Genomic DNA, 20,879 nt, shown 5'->3' with positions numbered 1-20,879 from the left:
GACGGCTGGAGTCAGGAAAACTGACTTGCTGTTATCCTGTATGCACCCAAAAAACTGGGTGCTCTTGCTTCTAAGCAGACGATTGCTAGTTGAATGTGTAGTACAATTCAGCTTGCACATTCTGTGGCAGGACTGCCACAGCCAAAATATATAAATGCCCATTCCACAAGGAAGGTGGGCTCATCTTGGGCGACTGCCCGAGGGGTCTCGGCTTTACAACTTTGCCGAGCTGCTACTTGGTCAGGGGCACACCCTGGCTGAGGAGGACCTGGAGTTCTCTCACTCGGTGCTGCAGAGTCATCCGCACTCTCCCGCCCGTTTGGGAGCTTTGGTATAATCCCCATGGTCCTGACGGAGTCCCCAGCATCCACTTAGGACGTCAGAGAAAATAAGATTTTACTTACCGATAAATCTATTTCTCGTAGTCCGTAGTGGATGCTGGGCGCCCATCCCAAGTGCGGATTGTCTGCAATACTTGTACATAGTTGTTGTTACAAAAAAATCGGGTTGTTATTGTTGTGAGCCGTCTGTTCAGAGGCTCCTACGTTTGTCATACTGTTAACTGGGTTCAGATCACAAGTTATACGGTGTGATTGGTGTGGCTGGTATGAGTCTTACCCGGGATTCAATATCCTTCCTTATTGTGTACGCTCGTCCGGGCACAGTATCCTAACTGAGGCTTGGAGGAGGGTCATAGGGGGAGGAGCCAGTACACACCACCTGATCCTAAAGCTTTAGTTTTGTGCCCTGTCTCCTGCGGAGCCGCTAATCCCCATGGTCCTGACGGAGTCCCCAGCATCCACTACGGACTACGAGAAATAGATTTATCGGTAAGTAAAATCTTATTTTTTCTTTCCCGTCCTTTTAATCCTTTTTTTTCTTTTTTTCTGGGAAATATAAAAAATGTTTTGTTTTTTTTCGGTTTGATTTTCAGATGATGTCTTTCTTCCAAAAGACATTGATCTTGACAGCGTGGAGATGGACGAGACTGAAAGAGAAGTGGAATACTTTAAAAGGTAAATGGCTAGAACTTTGGTGAATGTAAAATGTATACGTGAAAGTAGTAGCTGTTTAATATATGCAGTGAAGAGAACTCAACCAACACTATCGCTGTGTTCAGCAATCATTCATTGAAGAAATAGTCCAGTCCAGTGCCCCAAAGAATAGTCATTTAAACGTTCTTTTACGGGCAGGTTGGTGGTGATATCATACCTAATTGGATAGATGCTACATCCAATCGGGTTCCATATTCAAACCCAGCACTGGTGTATAATGCTATGAATGTTCAGCAATCACAGCTCATTTAATTGACGCCTATTATGGCACTGAAGTTATTTGGAGCGTACTGTGCCGGGTGCCTTTTTTAAGGGGTGTGGGAAGGGAAGCAGGATATCTCCATACCATAATTATCAATACTCTTGTATGACACATATTGTATGACCTCAAGTGGGGGACTAAATGCAAATGCCACCATCGGAAAGGCTCAGCAGAGGCTGTTCTTCCTAAGGCAACTTAAGAAGTTTAACATCCCACAGAATCTCCTGCTCCTCTTCTACTCCGCAGTCATAGAATCTGTCCTTTGCTCAACGATTATCATCTGGCATAGCTCCGCCAGCGAGAGAGACAAACGCAGGCTCCAAAGAGTGGTAAGGACTGCTGAGAAGATCATCGGAGTATACCTTCCACCTGTCCATGACCTGTACCGGTCCAGAGCCAAAAAACGGGCCATTCCCACCAGAACCAATAGAAGCCTCCAAAAGCTTCTTTCCTCAAGCAGTCCACCTGCTGAACTCCTGACAAATCGCCGGGTTGATTGACTGTCCAGTCGCTCTACTCCGATCTTCTGATTGGAACGAACACCGTGTACTTTTACTTAATCTGTATACTACATATAATCTCCCCTCCCCCCCTCTTGTCTACGTGTTCCCCCCCTGACTGCTGCACTGTAAACCGAAAACAAATTCCTAGTATAAGCAAGTGTAGCTGGCCAATCAAGCTGATTCTGATATATCAATCAGAAATGTATTCAAAATACTGTTGTAATTGCAAAGAATTTATCTTCAAAAAGTCTTTATTTCTCTTACGTCCTAGTGGATACTGGGATCTTGTACTTTAGTATCATGGGGTATAGATCGGGTCCACTGGAGCCTGGCACTTTAAAACTTTTAGTGTGTGCATGTGTGTGCTGGCTCCTCCCCTCTATGCCCCTCCTACCAGACTCGGTTTCCAAAAATGTGCCCGAGGAGCCGGGTGCACTTCTCTGGAGCTCCAGAGATTTTTTTCTTCACGTTTCATTTAGTTTGTTATTTTCAGGTAGCTCTGCTTGGCAGACAGACTACCTGCTTCGTGGTATTTAGAGGGGGGACCGAACCAACCTCCTGAGGGTTAATGGTTCGTAACTGAGCTCCTGAGGTACTGATCACACATCGTTAGTATGTGTGCCCCCTCCAGCAGCTAGCTGCCACCCTCTAACAGATGCCGAAGATACAGGTGTGGTGAGTGTTACACCGGGGTCCCAGTTAGCGGGTCCCCTGTGCAGTTTAGCGGTGGTCACGGGCCCTGAGCTGCGGTGCCTGCCGTTGACGAACTGGCAAAGGGCAGACGCCCCTAGGTGCTCACTGTCACAGAAAGACTTTGGGTGTACTGTATATATCTATTTTTGACATAGCCAGTATAATCTATTAACATGGGACCGCACGCCATTACAGGGGGCCGGGATTCCCGAAGTGGGACCTGAGGCGGAAAGGCGCCATTTTCCTGCTGCTGTGCATCAAACTGCACACAACGCTTCTCCTCCAGAGACCCACTCTGTACTGGCACCAGGGGGTCTTAGACAGGGGGGAGCACACTAGCGATTGCGATGCTGCACTCCTATCAGGTCATACACTTAGTTACTCTTATACTGCAGTGTTTCTGGGTGCTGGTGTCCGCTCCTCAAGTGTCCCTCCTGGGACTCTCTAGGGTCTGTGTGGAGGTGTTTGGTCAGTGGGCTGCGCTGTTTTACAGGGTGAAGGATGTCTGTAGACATGGTAATGTGTACTGCCTGTATTTCATCCCTGTCTTCAGCGGGGTCACTCATGTTTGAACAATGTTCCTTGTCTCCACAAGGACACAGTTCACAAGCACCTGCCTGGCTAGACAGCTTTACCAGCATGATCCAGCATGTTAATTCAGAATTAGCTGCGGCTAAAAGGGAGGGACAGATGTTGAAACATTCTATTGATTCTGTGGCCAAGGCAGCAGATGCAAAGAAGGCTTTTAGTGGTTTCACAAAAACGCTCACTGCCACAGGTGCCCCAGTCTAATTCTGATTCTTATCAGCCTTATGTAGATAATGATGATATGGATGAGGACAGCTCTCTGTCCCCAGGGGTGGAGGCCCTCATCTCTGTGAGAGAGGCCCGTATTTTAATATTAAACCAAAGGCCTCAGCGACTTTTCCTGTGTCTAAAGAGTTGAACTCCCTGGCCAGGGAGGCATGGTTAAACCCTGATAAAAATGTTTTTATTTCCTCAGAGGTTTTTCACTACTTTTCCCTTTCCCGCTGAGGACAGGAAGGTATGGGAAAACCCCAACGTCCGTCGATACTTCTGTGTCCAGACTGTTTAAGACTTTGGTACTGCCAGTGTCAGGGGCTATATCCCTGAAAGAGCCAGCTGACTGTAAGATTGAGACTATGCTCAAGGCAGTGTATACGGCGGCAGGCTCTGTTCAGCGCCCCACAATTGTTTGTGGGTTGGTTTCCAGAGCAATAGTTAAGTGGTCTGATAATGTTATCGACTGGTTTGGACTCTTTGCCCCGCGATGAGGTCATTACTTTGCTGCAACATATACAGGATGCTGCAAATTTTATGAGCGAGGCTATTACGGAGTTGTGTAAGATTAATGGGCGCACTACTGCTATGGCTGTTTCGGTGCACAGAGCTCTGTGGTTACATCAGTGGTCGCCAGACACTGATTCCAAAAAGGGTGTAGAAAATCTTCCCTTTACAGGTGGTGCTTTGTTTGGTGACAAACTGAATAAATGGAGCTCCCAAGCAACGGCGGGTAAGTCTACTTATCTACCGTCTGCTGCTCCGCCTGCTTGACGTCCTTACACAGGATCCTCCGCCTGCTTGACGTCCTTACACAGGATCCTCCTTGCAGTCCTTTCGTGTGGCAAGAGGCAGGGGCCGAGGGGTCTCCACCACTTCCAGAGGATCTCATGGTAAGTTCCGTAAACCTGCACCTGCTGTCTTCCTGGACCAGACCACCCTTCCGGATCGGATGGGTGGACCGGATCCCCTGCCGCAAAGCCTTCCGCGTGATGGTTGGCCCCAGCGACAAGGCGACTTTCAGGTAGGTGCTCACCTTCAACACTTGGCCCACATGTGGGCGGAGTCCTGCCTGGATCATTGGGTGAGAGACCTCATTTCCCAAGGATGCAGGCTGGAATTTCAAGCACTCCCTCTTCCCAGGTTTTTCAGGTCGGGCTTACCAGCTTTACCCACAGCAAAAGTTACCTTGCAAGAGGCTATTCAAAAACTTTTGCGGACAGGGTTGGTAGTTCCTGTACCTCCTTACGCAACAGGGGTTTTCACTCCAGTCTTTTTGTCATTCCCAAAACAGACGGTTCGGTGCGCCCCATCATGAACCTGAAGTCTCTAAACCCGTATCTGCTGGTGTTCAAATTCAAGATGGAATCCTTGCGGGCGGTGGTGTCCACTCTGGAGGAGGGGGGAGTTCCTGGTGTCTCTGGACGTCAAGGATGCTTACCTACATATTCCCATGTGGCACCACATCAGGCTTACCTCAGGTTCGCCATATTGGAAGACCATTTCCAGTTTCAGGCTTTACCCTTCGGATAATCCACAGCTCCGAGGGTCTTCACCAAAGTTATGGCAGAGATGAGGCTGCAATTGCACATGATGGGAGTGAACATAGTCCCATACTTGGACGATCTCCTATTAAAGGCTGTGTCCAGGGAGCGTCTGCTGCACAGCATCGATCTGACGGCTCGCCTACTTACGGATCATGGGTGGATCCGGGATTTTCAGAAATCTCACCTGGAATCGACCCAACGTCTTCAGTTCCTGGGAACGATACTGGATACAGTGTCTCAAAAGGTGATTCTCCCGATGGAAGAGGCCTTGACTATTCAGGCTATGGTTTGCTCTGTGCTCAGTCCTCGCAAGGTATCAATTCATCTTTGTATCCGATTACTGGGCAAGATGATTGCTAATTACGAGGCAATCCAATATGGCAGATTTCATGCCCGACCCTTACAGCTGGATCTGCTGGACAAATGGTCGGGCTCTCATCTTCACATGCATTAGGAAGTGACACTATCTCAGAGAGCCCGGATCTCTCTATTATGCTGACTACAAGTTCCTCACCTGGTAGTGGGCAGGAGTTTCAATATCCACTCGTGGTTTCTACTGATGACGGATGCCAGCCTCCGGGGATGGGGGGCTGTGACCCAAGGGGCCCAGTTCCAGGGGATATGGTCGAGACAGGAATCGGCTCTGCTGATAAACATCCTGGAGCTCAGGGCAATTTACAATGCCCTTCTGCAGGCTCCTCATCTCCTGAAGGCTAAGGCGATCCAGCTTCAGTTGGATAATGCCACGGCGGTTACGTACATAAACCGACAAGGAGGAACAAGAAGCCGAGTGACGATGCGAGAGGTCTCAAAAATCCTTCTCTGGGCAGAGGCCAACGCAAGGGCCATTTCAGCCTTATTCATTCCAGGAGTGGGCAACTTGCAAACAGACTTCCCCCAGATGGAGGTCGTGCCTGCTGAGGTAAAGGGCCTACATCCCCAGGTGTTTCAACAATTAGTTCACCGGTGGGGCTTTCCGCAGATCGATCTGATGGCTTCTCGACTCAACAAGAAGCTATGCCGTTACTGTTCCAGAACGAGGGATCTGCAGGCTGTAGCAGTGGACGCACTGACGACACGTGGATGTACCTCTGCCGCTGGTTCCAAGGGTACTAAAAAGACTTAAGAAGGGAAAGCGTTCAGGCAATTCTAATTGCCCCGGATTGGCCTCAACGGGCGTCGTACTCGGACCTCCTGACCTTGTCTGGAGGATTCCTGGCCTCTGCTGCTCCACGGCGATCTTCTGCAGCAAGGTCCGTTCGTCTATTCAGACTTACAGCAGCTACGTTTGACGGCTTGGAAGTTAAGAGGGAAATTCTAGCAAGAAAAGGGTCTTCCCTCCCGGGTTATTTCCACCATGGTCCAGGCCAGGAAGATGGTTACATCACGACATTATCATTGTATCTGGAAAAAGTATGTTTCCTGGTGTGAAAGTAGAAGGGTGTCTCCCGTGGAATTTAGAATTGGTCGCTTTCTACTTTTACTACAAGCTGAAGTAGATATAGGCCTACGTTTAGGCTCAAAGTCGGCACTCTCTATTTTCTTCCAGAAACGGCTTGCAATGTTACCAGAAGTACAGACTTTCCTTAAGGGTGTTCTTCATTTGCAGCCACCTTTTATTCCTCCCACGGCTCCGTGGGATCTCAATGTGGTTTTGTCCTTCCTCCAATCGGCCTGGTCTGAACCTTTACATAGGGTGGAGTTAAAGTTTCTAACCTGAAAGACGGTGATGTTATTAGCATTGGCGTCTGCCAGACGTGTGTCTGAATAAGGGGCCTTATCCTGTAAGTTCCCTTATTTGATTTTTCATGAGGACAGGGCGGAGCTTAGGACCCGCCCTCAGTTTTTGCCTAAAGTGTTGTCAGCTTTTCATGTGAATCAACCTATTGTGGTTCCAGTGTTGTCTGACGCTTCCGTTGGTCCTGAGTCCTTGGATATGGTTAGGGCTCTGAAGATTTATGTCAAAAGGACGGCATGTCATCGGAAATCTGACTCTTTGTCCTATATGATGCCACCAAGATTGGTCAGCTGGGTTCTAAGCAATCTATTGCTCGTTGGCTCCGGTTGACCATTCAACAGGCCTATACTTCGGCGTCTCTGCCCTTGCTGACATCTATTCAGGCCCACTTGACGAGGTTGGTGGGGTCTTCCTGAGCGGCTGCCCGTGGTGTATCGTCCCTACAGTTGTGCCGAGCTACAACTTGGTCTGGTTCGAACACATTTGTTAAATTCTATAGGTTTCGATACCTTGTCCAAGGATGACCTTCAGTTTAGTCAGGCGGTTTTACAGGGGTCTCAGCGCTTCCCACCCGTTTGGGAGCTTTGGGACTTCCCCATGTTATTAAAGTATGAGGACGTAAGAGAAAATAGGAATTTAATACCTACCGGTAATTCCTTTTTCTCCTAGTCCGTAGTGGATATGGGCCGCCCGCCTCAGTGCTTCGTTCCTGCTTAAGGGTTTGGTTGGACCGACGTGTGCTATCCGGATTAGGTTGGTGTTGCTATCCTCTGTTCTGGTTAGCACCCTCCTTTCGTTTATGGTTGTGTGTTGGCTTGTTGCCTCACCGATGTTGTATTGTTTCTTCTTTCATATCATGTCTGTCTCCTCGAGCACAGTTTTCCTAGACTGAGTCTGGTAGGAGGGGTATAGAGGGGAGGAGCCAGCACACACATGCACACACTAAAAGTTTTAAAGTGCCAGGCTCCAGTGGACCCGATCTATACCCCATGGTACTAAAGTAAAAGACCCCCGTATCCACTACAGACTAGGAGAAAAGGAATTGCCGGTAGGTATTAAGGGGTAGATGTATTAACCTGGAGAAGGCAAAAGGATTTGATAAACCAGTGATATGTGCAAGTTGATAAAGGCAGCAGCCAATCAGATCCTAACTGTTAATTTACATATTGGAGCTGATTTGCTGATGTTTATCGCCTTGCGCTTATCACTGGTTTATCACTTCCTTATGTCTTCTCCAGGTTAATACATCTGCCTCTCTATTCCTATTTTTTGAGGAGTCTTAATTTTTCGCATTTCTTTGTATATTTCCTTTATTTTAATTATATTCAATTTAAGTTTATTGAGCTTTGAATATCTGCCAGTAATGTTATCTGCCATGTTAGTCATGTCCTATATTACATGTGATCAGGCTTAAATGTGTGTGCCTCTTACAAGGCGTGTCCCCTAATGTCAGAGGTTACATGCCAGTTGTTCCGTAAGTTTCTGATGTGCCAGTTTTACATTTTTCGGACATTAAGTTGAATTTCCAATTAATCGGGTCACATTTCTCTTGCAGGTTCTGTCTAGACTCTGCCCGGCAGACGAGACAAAGACTGTCAATCAACTGGTCCAACTTTACCCTGAAAAAGACGACCTATGCTGCACACTGAGCAGGAACAGTTAAATAGGAGGGGGTGGGGGTCACCCTGCAGGAACCAGTCCCACTGATTTTATGCCCTGCTGTTCTGAGCGCTTAATCAGGCCTTGAGCCAGTGCTGCCTTGCCTTTTCCCCAGTGCTGTGTGGATCTGCACTGAACCTCCTTGGCCTGATGAGTCTTGCTGATCTGAGAAAAAATATGCCACTTTCTACCTGAATTTGTTAGCTTGTGTGCTTGTAGTCTGTGAGTGAGACTTTGGTTGTAGCAATACGCTCTCTTCTAATTGCCTTGGCCTCAGACTTAAGAATGGTTCCTTGGGTTGGGTGGAGGCATCAATAAGGCTCCTTGCATCATCCACGATGGCTCATGTCACTTCAGCGGTTTGCTACGTTTTATTACACGGACTATTGGCAAAAGAAATGGACTTCATAGTGCTCACCTGTTCATCACTTCTCCGATCTCACGGAGAATGTCTCATAACGGACAAGCATTTCTCCAGTGCACACAATCTACTGTCCAAATGAAGTGTACAAGTTACGCTTATTTGTGGTTTTTTTTATCTTTTTTTTTTTTTTCTCTCCAGACTTGTAGCCAGCTTGTGTAAGAATACTTGCAGAAAGAGAAAGTTACCGAGGAAAAAAAAAAGAAAACAAAAAGGAAAAAAAAAATACTCACAATATCAATCTGTTCTAGAGTGTATAATTGTATTAACACTGACGCCCAAGTGGCTACTTTTTTAACATATTGTTAAGTAATATTAAAATCATGTCTTTCTTTTTGAAAGATGGAATACATTAGTATGGCAGACGAATCGGCTGTTTTTCCTGTGTCTTCGATTCTTTTCTTTTTTTGTCATATACGTGTTTCAGCAGCCAGTTTTACATGTTCCTTTATCACGTTTGTTGGTAGTAGACTGGGGAGAGAAAGCCATAATAAGGTTTTCTACGTTTTTTTTTTATTTATTTTTTTAGATTGATAACATTTTGATTGAACTGTAGAAATGTAAAAAGTTAGGGGAAGAAAAAACGGTTGTGGTATAAAAGGTAGATAGTCTAGTTAGACAGTCAATAGATAGACACCATATGTTAGACAGACATTAGGTCGACAGTGTCAAAAGGTCGACAGGGTCAAAAGGTCGACATGAAAAAGGGAGACCGTACAAAAGGTCGACAGGGTCAAAAGGTCGACATGAAAATGATCGACAAAAAAAGGTAGACACCATGTTTTATGCATTTTTGTGGTTTGTGTGGATAGTTTTGTCATCTGGGACCCCCAATTGTAGAAAGGCATACCCTCGCGGGGCTCGCTGCACTCGCCACAAGGTTTATAACCAACTCTATGCCGACATGGATAAAGAAGGTATGAAATAGTCCAAAAAAAAATTTTTGTCTATCTTTTTTATGTCGACCTTTTGACCCTGTCGACCTTTTGTATTGTCTATCTTTTCCATGTCAACCTTTTGACCCTGTCGACCTAATGTCTGTCTAACATATGGTGTCTATCTATTGACTGTCTAACTAGACACTGTCTATCTATCAACCGGATACCAGAAAAAACAGGGAAGAGACCACGTGAGAATGACGAGGGTTACAGCACAAATGTTTGCCCAAGCAGAATAAAAGGTAAGATTTATGTAACTGGCATCGGGACTAGGTTAAAAAAAATATTTTGTAGAATTTTCAAATGAGTTCAATGGGGTTTCGGGTGTATGTAGTAGTTGGAGAATCTGTTTGAGTTATGAACTATTGCCGTTATCTGTTTTCAGGTGGTAAGTTAATCAGGTGTTAGTGATTGCACCAGGTAGCAAGGAAGAGGGAGCGTTTTCAGCTAGCAACAGTTCAGCTTTTAGTGTGCGCCAGGTAAAGTTTTTTTTCATGTATTGTTGGGTGATCAAAGCGGACCTGGGTAAGGGAGAATACATGACCATGGGAGTTGGATGTTTATGAATTGTCGTTAGTGATGTTTGGGAAAATCCCCAGTGTATACAACAGGATGACTGTTGAACCATATGAGCTTTAGCACAGGAGAGCTTCCAAAATTCAATTTGGCCACACATTGGAATTCCACATAATCTATAAGTTCTTGTAGGAATTTTCTTCGACTTACAGATATGGAACTTTTGGCAATGTTAGAGGATACACTAGTGTAAAATACAAACTATGGGGCAGATTTATGAAGCCTGGTGAAGTGATAAAGTGGAAGGTGATAACGCACCAGCCAATCAGCTCACAACTGTCATGTTACAGGCTGGATTTGAAAAATGACATCGTCTGATTAGCTGGTGCGTTATCACCTTCCACTTTATCACTTCACCAGGCTTAATAAATCTGCCCCTGAGTCCTTCTCTTCCAATGCAAGTTTATGTGGATTTTGCTGCTGTTTGTTATGGTTTAACATAAATGGAAATTGGGAAGACCAGACATTCAGAGGGCAGATTATGATGACAGTGCGATTCTAGTGGGGAGTATTTTATAGTAGTCTGATAAGTGTAATAAGTATTAAAAATGTAATGAGACAGGAGGACTCCATGGAGGATGCTCTGCAAATACCATAAACCGTTATAGAAGTGCGAGGTCCATGGAGAATATTATGTGTTGGGTTCAGTTCTGAAATTCTGTAAGATTTAATACTGGGATGAAGGCCGTAAGAGGGCATGGCAAGAGCACATGCAGTGAACCTGGATGCAATATTCATAAATTTAGAAAAAAAAAAATGTACACTCTGGAAATCATTGTTCATTTCTGCTGCGGGGTACACTCGGCTCCACAAGGATAGACATTGGGGTGTAGAGTAGGATCTTGATCCGAAGCACCAACAGGCTCAAAAGCTTTGACCTTCTTCCCAAGATGCATAGCGCCGCCTCCTATATCACCCCGCCTCCGTGCACAGGAGCTCAGTTTGTAGTTGGTGCTTGCAGTGCAAGCATGTAACAGGAAGAGCTGCTCACAGCAGCTCTATAAAAGCTTTTTCTGAGGAAAAAAGAAGACTACAAGGGCTGCAGCAGAGGCACAGATTGTGCTGGATGTCAGTAGACATTGCCTGCTGCAGCTCCATCTCTCCCCCAGCGGCGCTGTACACTCCCGTGCCCTGGTTGCCGGGTACCTACAGCAGGAGGCTCCGGTTTTCTTCCAAGTTAGTCACACACGGCTGGGGCTCTCCGGGAACGTGTGGCCGCACTTCGGGAGGAGGTAAGTGGGTCCCGCTCACGGGTCCCACACTTTATCGCGATCCGGCGCCGCCGGTGGGAGGCGGGCCACGCGCTGGTGGTGGACACTGTGGCAGTACAGGCGATCCCACTAGATCACCAGGGCATGGGTGCAGGTCAGGTTTTCTCTCTAAACCTTTTTTCTCTGACGTCCTAGTGGATGCTGGGAACTCCGTAAGGACCATGGGGAATAGCGGCTCCGCAGGAGACTGGGCACAAAAGTAAAAGCTTTAGGACTACCTGGTGTGCACTGGCTCCTCCCCCTATGACCCTCCTCCAAGCCTCAGTTAGATTTTTGTGCCCGGCCGAGAAGGGTGCACACTAGGGGCGTCTCCTGAGCTTCTTAGTAAAAGTTTAGTTTTAGGTTTTTTATTTTCAGTGAGACCTGCTGGCAACAGGCTCACTGCATCGAGGGACTAAGGGGAGAAGAAGCGAACTCACCTGCGTGCAGAGTGGATTGGGCTTCTTAGGCTACTGGACACCATTAGCTCCAGAGGGACCGAACACAGGCCCAGCCTCGGAGCTCGGTCCCAGAGCCGCGCCGCCGGCCCCCTTACAGAGCCAGAAGCAAGAAAAGGTCCGGAAAAATCGGCGGCAGAAGACATCAGTCTTCAACAAGGTAGCGCACAGCACTGCAGCTGTGCGCCATTGTTACTCAGGCACACTTCACACTCCGGTCACTGAGGGTGCAGGGCGCTGGGGGGGGGCGCCCTGAGCAGCAATGTAAAACACCTTGGCTGGCATAAATACACCACATATAACCCCCAGGGCTATATGGATGTATTTTAACCCCTGCCAGAACTCACCAAAATGCGGGAGAAAAGGCCGCCGAGAAGGGGGCGGAGCCTATCTCCTCAGCACACTGGCGCCATTTTCCATCACAGCTCCGCTGGAAGGACGTCTCCCTGACTCTCCCCTGCAGTCCTGCACTACAGAAAAGGGTAAAAAAGAGAGGGGGGCACTAATTTGGCGCAGTAGTTTATACTAACAGCAGCTATAAAGGGAAAAGCACATTTTATAGTGGTATTCCTGTGTATATATATAGCGCTCTGGTGTGTGCTGGCATACTCTCCCTCTGTCTCCCCAAAGGGCTAGTGGGGTCCTGTCCTCTATCAGAGCATTCCCTGTGTGTGTGCGGTGTGTCGGTACGATTGTGTCGACATGTTTGAGGAGGAAAATGAGATGGAGGCGGAGCATTTGCCTATTATACAGTGGTCACCCCCTAGGGAGTCGACACCTGAGTGGATGAGCTTATGGAAGGAATTACGTGACAGTGTCAGCTCTTTACGACAGACAGTTGACGACATGAGACAGCCGGCTACTCAGCTTGTGCCTGTCCAGGGGTCTCAAACGCCATCAGGGGCTTTAAAACGCCCGTTACCTCAAATGGCAGACACGGATACTGACTCCAGTGTCGATGATGAGGAGACAAACGTGACTTCCACTAGGGCCACACGTTACATGATTGAAGCAATGAAAAATGTATTGCATATCTCTGATAATACAAGTACCACTAAAAAGGGTATTATGTTTGGTGAGAAAAAACTGTCTGTAGTTTTTCCTGTGTCCGAGGAATTAAATGAAGTGTGTGATGAGGCGTGGGTTTTCCCCGATAAAAAACTGATAATTCCTAAAAGGTTATTGGCATCGTACCCTTTCCCGCCAGAGGATAGGGCACGTTGGGAAACACCCCCTAGGGTGGATAAAGCGCTCACACGCTTGTCTAAACAGGTAGCACTACCCTCTCCTGATACGGCCGCCCTAAAGGAACCTGCCGATAGAAAGCTGGAGAATATCCTAAAATGTATATACTCTCACACGGGTGTTATACTGCGACCAGCAATCGCCTCAGCCTGGATGTGCAGTGCGGGCCTGGCGTGGTCGGATTCCCTGACTGAAAATATTGATACCCTAGATAGGGACAGTATATTACTGACTATAGAGCATTTGAAGGATGCATTTCTATATATGCGTGATGCACAGAGGGATATTTGCCGACTGGCATCAAGAGTTAGCGCGCTGTCCATTTCTGCAAGAAGAGGTTTATGGACGCGGCAGTGGTCAGGTGATGCGGATTCTAAAAGGCACATGGAAGTATTGCCTTATAAGGGGGAGGAGTTATTTGGGGTAGGTCTATCAGACCTGGTAGCCACGGCAACTGCTGGAAAATCCACATTTTTACCCCAGGTAGCTTCTCAACCTAAGAAGACGCCGTATTATCAGGCGCAGTCCTTTCGGCCCCATAAGGGCAAGCGGGCAAAAGGCGCCTCATTTCTGCCCCGTGGCAGAGGGAGAGGAAAAAGGCTGCAACAAACAGCCAGTTCCCAGGAACAAAAGCCCTCTCCCGCCTCCGCAAAGTCCTCAGCATGACGCTGGGGCTTTACAAGCGGACTCAGGCACGGTGGGGGCCCGTCTCAAGAAATTCAGTGCGCAGTGGGCCCACTCGCAAGTGGACCCCTGGATCCTTCAGGTGGTATCTCAGGGGTACAAATTGGAATTCGAGACGTCTCCCCCTCGCCGTTTTCTAAAGTCTGCTTTACCAACGTCTCCCTCAGACAGGGAGGCAGTATTGGAAGCCATTCACAAGCTGTATTCCCAGCAGGTGATAATCAAGGTACCCCTCCTACAACAGGGAAAGGGGTACTATTCCACACTATTTGTGGTACCGAAGCCGGACGGCTCGGTGAGACCAATTTTAAACCTAAAATCCTTGAACACTTACATACAAAGGTTCAAATTCAAGATGGAGTCACTCCGAGCAGTGATTGCAAACCTGGAAGAAGGGGACTATATGGTGTCTCTGGACATCAAAGATGCTTACCTACATGTCCCAATTTACCCTTCTCACCAAGGTTACCTCAGGTTTCTGGTACAGAACGGTAACTATCAGTTTCAGAAGCTGCCGTTTGGATTGTCCACGGCACCCCGGGTCTTTACCAAGGTAATGGCCGAAATGATGATACTCCTTCGAAGAAAGGGAGTTTTAGTTATCCCTTACTTGGACGATCTCCTGATAAGGGCAAGATCCAGGGAACAGTTGGAAGTCGGAGTAGCACTATCCCAGATAGTGCTGCGCCAGCACGGTTGGATTCTCAATATTCCAAAATCGCAGCTGATCCCGACGACACGACTTCTATTCCTAGGGATGATCCTGGACACAGTCCAGAAAAAGGTGTTTCTCCCGAAGGAGAAAGCCAGGGAGTTATCCGAACTAGTCAGAAATCTCCTAAAACCAGGCCAAGTCTCAGTGCATCAATGCACAAGGGTCCTGGGAAAGATGGTGGCTTCTTACGAAGCAATCCCATTCGGCAGATTCCACGCAAGAACCTTCCAGTGGGATCTGCTAGACAAATGGTCCGGGTCGCATCTTCAGATGCATCAGCGGATAATCTTGTCACCAAGGACAAGGGTGTCTCTCCTGTGGTGGTTGCAGAGTGCTCATCTTCTAGAGGGCCGCAGATTCGGCATTCAGGACTGGGTCCTGGTGACCACGGATGCCAGCCTGAGAGGCTGGGGAGCAGTCACACAGGGAAGAAATTTCCAGGGCTTGTGGTCAAGCCTGGAGACATCACTTCACATAAATATCCTGGAGCTAAGGGCCATCTACAATGCTCTAAGCCTAGCAAGACCTCTGCTTCAAGGTCAGCCGGTGCTGATCCAGTCGGACAACATCACGGCAGTCGCCCACATAAACAGACAGGGCGGCACAAGAAGCAGGAGGGCAATGACAGAAGTTGCAAGGATTCTTCGCTGGGCGGAAAATCATGTGATAGCACTGTCAGCAGTGTTCATTCCGGGAGTGGACAACTGGGAAGCAGACTTCCTCAGCAGACACGACCTCCACCCGGGGGAGTGGGGACTTCACCCAGAAGTCTTCCACATGATTGTGAACCGTTGGGAAAAACCAAAGGTGGACATGATGGTGTCCCGCCTCAACAAAAAACTAGACAGGTATTGCACCAGGTCAAGGGACCCTCAGGCAATAGCTGTGGACGCTCTGGTAACACCGTGGGTGTACCAGTCAGTGTATGTGTTCCCTCCTCTGCCTCTCATACCCAAGGTACTGAGAATCATAAGAAGGAGAGGAGTAAGGACTATACTCGTGGCTCCGGATTGGCCAAGAAGGACTTGGTACCCGGAACTTCAAGAGATGCTCACAGAGGACCCGTGGCCTCTACCTCTAAGAAAGGACCTGCTCCAGCAGGGACCCTGTCTGTTCCAAGACTTACCGCGGCTGCGTTTGACGGCATGGCGGTTGAACGCCGGATCCTGAAGGAAAAAGGCATTCCGGATGAAGTCATCCCTACCCTGATCAAAGCCAGGAAGGATGTAACCGTACAACATTATCACCGTATTTGGCGTAAATATGTTGCGTGGTGCGAGGCCAGGAAGGCCCCTACAGAGGAATTTCAACTGGGTCGTTTCCTGCATTTCCTGCAAACAGGACTGTCTATGGGCCTAAAATTAGGGTCCATTAAGGTTCAAATTTCGGCCCTGTCGATTTTCTTCCAGAAAGAACTGGCTTCAGTTCCTGAAGTTCAGACGTTTGTCAAGGGGGTACTGCATATACAGCCTCCTTTTGTGCCTCCAGTGGCACCTTGGGATCTCAATGTAGTTTTGGGGTTCCTAAAATCACATTGGTTTGAACCACTCTCCACTGTGGACTTAAAATATCTCACATGGAAAGTGGTAATGCTGTTAGCCCTGGCTTCAGCCAGGCGTGTCTCAGAATTGGCGGCTTTATCCTATAAAAGCCCTTACCTAATTTTTCATACGGACAGGGCAGAATTGATGACTCGTCCTCAATTTCTCCCTAAGGTGGTTTCAGCGTTTCACTTGAACCAGCCTATTGTGGTACCTGCGGCTACTAGGGACTTGGAGGACTCCAAGTTGCTGGACGTAGTCAGGGCCCTGAAAATATGTTTCCAGGACGGCTGGAGTCAGAAAATCTGACTCGCTGTTTATCCTGTATGCACCCAACAAGCTGGGTGCTCCTGCTTCTAAGCAGACTATTGCTCGTTGGATTTGTAGTACAATTCAGCTTGCACATTCTGTGGCAGGCCTGCCACAGCCAAAATCTGTAAAAGCCCATTCCACAAGGAAGGTGGGCTCATCTTGGGCGGCTGCCCGAGGGGTCTCGGCTTTACAACTTTGCAGAGCAGCTACTTGGTCAGGGGCAAACACGTTTGCTAAATTCTACAAATGTGATACCCTGGCTGAGGAGGACCTGGAGTTCTCTCATTCGGTGCTGCCGAGTCATCCGCACTCTCCCGCCCGTTCGGGAGCTTTGGTATAATCCCCATGGTCCTTACGGAGTTCCCAGCATCCACTAGGACGTCAGAGAAAATAAGAATTTACTTACCGATAATTCTATTTCTCGTAGTCCGTAGTGGATGCTGGGCGCCCATCCCAAGTGCGGATTGTCTGCAATACTTGTACATAGTTATTGTTACAAAAATCGGGTTATTATTGTTGTGAGCCATCTTTTCAGAGGCTCCTCTGTTATCATGCTGTTAACTGGGTTCAGATCACAGGTTGTACGGTGTGATTGGTGTGGCTGGTATGAGTCTTACCCGGGATTCAAAATCCTTCCTTATTGTGTACGCTCGTCCGGGCACAGCATCCTAACTGAGGCTTGGAGGAGGGTCATAGGGGGAAGAGCCAGTGCACACCAGGTAGTTCTAAAGCTTTTACTTTTGTGCCCAGTCTCCTGCGGAGCCGCTATTCCCCATGGTCCTTACGGAGTTCCCAGCATCCACTACGGACTACGAGAAATAGAATTATCGGTAAGTAAATTCTTATTTTACAAGTAGCCCGCAGTACCCGGTGGTTTTGCCAGCAGAGAGGATAAGGCTTAGACCTGGAGCCCCTCCCCCAGCCCCAGGGCGCCATTTCCCCGCAAATGTTCCCGCCCTGGAGCTGCATATCTGTCTCTCCCTCACTCCCTGGCAGTGTATGCGGTGCTATTATCCCTCAGCTCACTGTTCCTGGGAATGCTTGGGCAAATCCTCCTATGTAAAGCCGCCTGGTTGTCAGTGCTGTGACTTTACAAAACACTTAGGTATTCTACCTGCCTTTTTTAGTCAGTGTTAGTTAAGAAAGAGTGCACTTAGTCAGGGTTTCCTAGTACAATTACCCTGTGATATACATCCAGTTCTTACTGTGTACTGTTATATCTATTGTTATATAGCTGTGTAAGCTAGTCCAGTGCAGTATTATTATTAGTAATAACCTCTGCATTGTACAGACTGTGACTATTTGTGTGTGCATTTGATAGCTGAGTGGTGTCCATTTCGTGTCTTTCACTCAACTTGCTATCCCTATATTCTATAACCTGAGGGGGCTTGGTGCGTCAGGTTTTATCTAATATAGGATTTGCACAAAGATATACTGTATTACGTATTTTTCTCTGTGATTTAGTCACCATATCTCTCCTTTATCTCTGCTGGTGCTGACTACACTGCGCAGGGGTTTGGGCTAGAGGTGTTGTGCTGCTGACATTGTACTGTGTTACTGATGCTGCAAGTTATATCATGTCTGCTTCTGAGGGTAATGGTTCTGGGGCTGAACACACTGCCCGTGTTGCTGAAGCCGCAGATACCTATGAGGAGAATATAGCAGCTTTGGGCTCTGGTTCTGGGGGCTCCTTGCCGGACAGTGGCAACAGAGGCAAATAATGACCCGCCGTGGGCCGCTTTTTCCACGCTTCTGCATACGCTAGTTCATAAACTAACACCCCCTATAGGACCCCCAATGCTGGTGCAACCGTTTGTGGTCCCTGCAGCTAACCCGCCGTGGGCGGACGATTTATCTGCTCAAATAAAGAAGTTGAACCAGTCCCTGACTACTAAAAAGTCTGATCGTCGCTCGCCTACGTCCAAGGGGTCCTCTAAGCGAGCGCTTGTCTCCTCACAATCCACTGCGGTCACTGACACCTCGTCGGATGAAGGCGGCACTTACACTGACCCCACAGGTTCTGACTCAGATACGGCTGATGGGGAGGGTGGTTTACATGTGGATGTTCCTGATCTTTTGGAGGCTATTAAGTTAATTTTACAGATTACGGATGATCCCGAGCCATCCGTACCTCCTAAGAAACCAGATAAGTTCATGCGTCAGAAGGTGATTAAACAAATTTACCTCACTCTGACCACCTAATTGATATACGTCAGGAACCCTGGGAAAACCCGGGTACGAAGTTTGTGCCTCAAAAGAAGATGCTGGCTCGCTATCCCCTCGCGCCAGAGCTGTCTAGTCCTGAGCTCGCCGGATATTGTGGCTGAGATCCTGGTCTGTGGATCTGGACTCTAGAAATATCCTAGAGGTATTCTGTTTGGGGAGGATTTAAATAAGATTGTGGCTGACTTGGCTACTGCCAAAACTGCCTGTCTGCCAAGTACTGCTCCTTCTGTGTCGAAGGCTAAAGGTACTTCCTTTCGCCCCTTTCGTCCTTCAGGTAAAGCAAAAGGTCAGGCGTACAACAAGCAGGCCCGCACTTCCAAACCTGGTAAGCCTAAGCCCAAAAGAGCCTGGGCGGCCTGTCAGCCAGCTTCCAAGACAGATGAGCCTGCCGCATGACGGGGCGGGCCTCCCACTGGGGGATCCAAGGGTGGGGGGGCCGGCTTTTAGGGTATACCCAGGAATGGTTGAAGACCACTTAAGATGCCTGGGTACGGGAAGTCGTCACGCCATAGCCTTCAAAAACCGCCCCCCTCATCGATTTTGCCAGACAGATGTCCCGTTGGACAAGACAATGGCAAACACACTACATTCGGTGGTACAGACCCTCCTGGATACAGGAGTCGTAGTACAGGTGCCTCTTGCGCGGAGGGGCCGGGGGTACTATTCTCCGCTGTTTCTAGTCCCGAAACCAAATGGGTCCTCCCGGCCCATTCTCAACCTCAAGGCATTGAACAGGTTTGGGAAGTTTCCAGGTTCCGGATGGAAACCCTTCGCTCTATAGTTCTGGCCTTGGAATCTGGGGACTTCATGGTCTCCCTGGATATACAGGATGCTTACCTGCATTTTCCTATAGCAGTGTCTCATCAGCAATACCTGAGATTTGCGATTGGCAACTGCCATTACCAGTTCCGGGCGTTACCTTTTGGTTTAACAACGGCTCCGCGAGTCTTTACAAAAGTCATGGCGGTGATGACGGTGGTACTCCGCCGTCAAGGGGTCAGGCTACTGCCGTATTTGGACGACTTGTTAATCCTGGCAAATTCCCCAGAACTTCTCCTGCGTCATCTAGATGTGACGGTCCGGTTTCTGCAAGCCCACGGGTGGCTCATCAGCTGGAAGAAGTCATCCCTGATCCCTGCTCAGAGCATGGTGCATCTGGGATCACTATTGGACACTCACAACCAGCGGTTGTTCCTGTCTTAGGAGAAAGTCCTGAAACTTCAGGACAGCATTCGTTGCTTCCTATCTCGTCCGCAAGTGTCGATACTTTCGGCGATGCAGGTGCTGGGCCTCATGGTGTCAGCATTCGACATGGAGTACGCTCAATTTCACTCTCGCCCTCTCCAGAGGCTGATTAGTCAAATGGGCCTGCCTGCCTCACCGGATCAGGTCTCAAATGATCTCATTGACTACGGAGGTCCGTCTGTCGCTGCTCTGGTGGCTCCGGGACCAACAACTGTGCAGGGGCCGTCCGTTCTGGATATCCGACTGGGTCCTGTTGACGACAGATGCCAGTCTAAGAGGTTGGGGCGCGGTGCTGGAGCAACACTCCCTTCAAGGGCGGTGGACCAAGGAGGAGTCCCTCCTCTCCATCAATATTTTGTAGTTGCGGGCGGTCTTCAATGCCTTGAACCTAGCCCAGCATTTAATTCAGAACCGTCCTGTTCAAGTACAGTCGGACAACGCCACCACAGTGGCTTACATAAATCATCAAGGCGGCACTCGAAGCCGCCTAGCAATGAAGGAATTCTCACGGATTCTACAGTGGGCAGAACGCCATCTACCGGCCATATCGGCAATATTTATTACGGGAGTCCTGAATTGGGAAGCGGACTTTCTCAGTCGTCAGGACGTGCATGCCGGCGAGTGGTGCCTCCATCCAGAAGTGTTTCAACTCCTAGTGGAAAGGTGCGGCCTTCCAGACATAGATCTGATGGTGTCTCGACACAATCACAAGGTTCTGGTCTTCGGAGCAAGGACAAGGGAGCCTCAAGCAGCATTCGTGGATGCGCTGGCGGTACCGTGGAGGTTTCGGCTACTGTACGTGTTCCCTCCGGTTTCACTCCTGCCCAGGGTAATTCGGAAGTTCAAGCAAGAAAAAGGAATTCTGCTTCTCATAGCTCCAGCGTGGCTCAGACGGCACTGGTTATCAGACCTGCAAGGCCTATCGTCAAGAGCGTCCAATTCTACTTCCACAACGCCCAGACCACCTCGTTCAGGGCCCCTGTGTCTACCAGGACCTAGGGTCTAGCATT

General features: G+C 48.5%; 1 protein-coding gene across 4 annotated transcripts in view; it reads left to right on the top strand.

The window, feature by feature from the left end:
* The window catches only part of FAM193A (family with sequence similarity 193 member A), a 162,068-nt gene extending 153,034 nt beyond the window's left edge, over window positions 1-9,034 (top strand). For all 4 annotated transcript variants that reach the window (XM_063924609.1, XM_063924600.1, XM_063924592.1 and 1 more), the window contains 2 exons: window positions 935-1,016; window positions 8,155-9,034. In XM_063924609.1, the coding sequence (XP_063780679.1) occupies window positions 935-1,016; window positions 8,155-8,248 (176 nt within the window). In that variant the 3' untranslated portion in view covers window positions 8,249-9,034. The remainder of the gene's footprint in view (window positions 1-934; window positions 1,017-8,154) is intronic.
* Window positions 9,035-20,879: the final 11,845 nt, after the last annotated feature.

This window comes from Pseudophryne corroboree, chromosome 1 (assembly GCF_028390025.1).
Source record: "Pseudophryne corroboree isolate aPseCor3 chromosome 1, aPseCor3.hap2, whole genome shotgun sequence".
Lineage (NCBI taxonomy): Eukaryota > Metazoa > Chordata > Amphibia > Anura > Myobatrachidae > Pseudophryne > Pseudophryne corroboree.
Note: the sequence above shows the minus strand (reverse complement) of the source record. Positions and strands in the feature narration are given on the sequence as shown.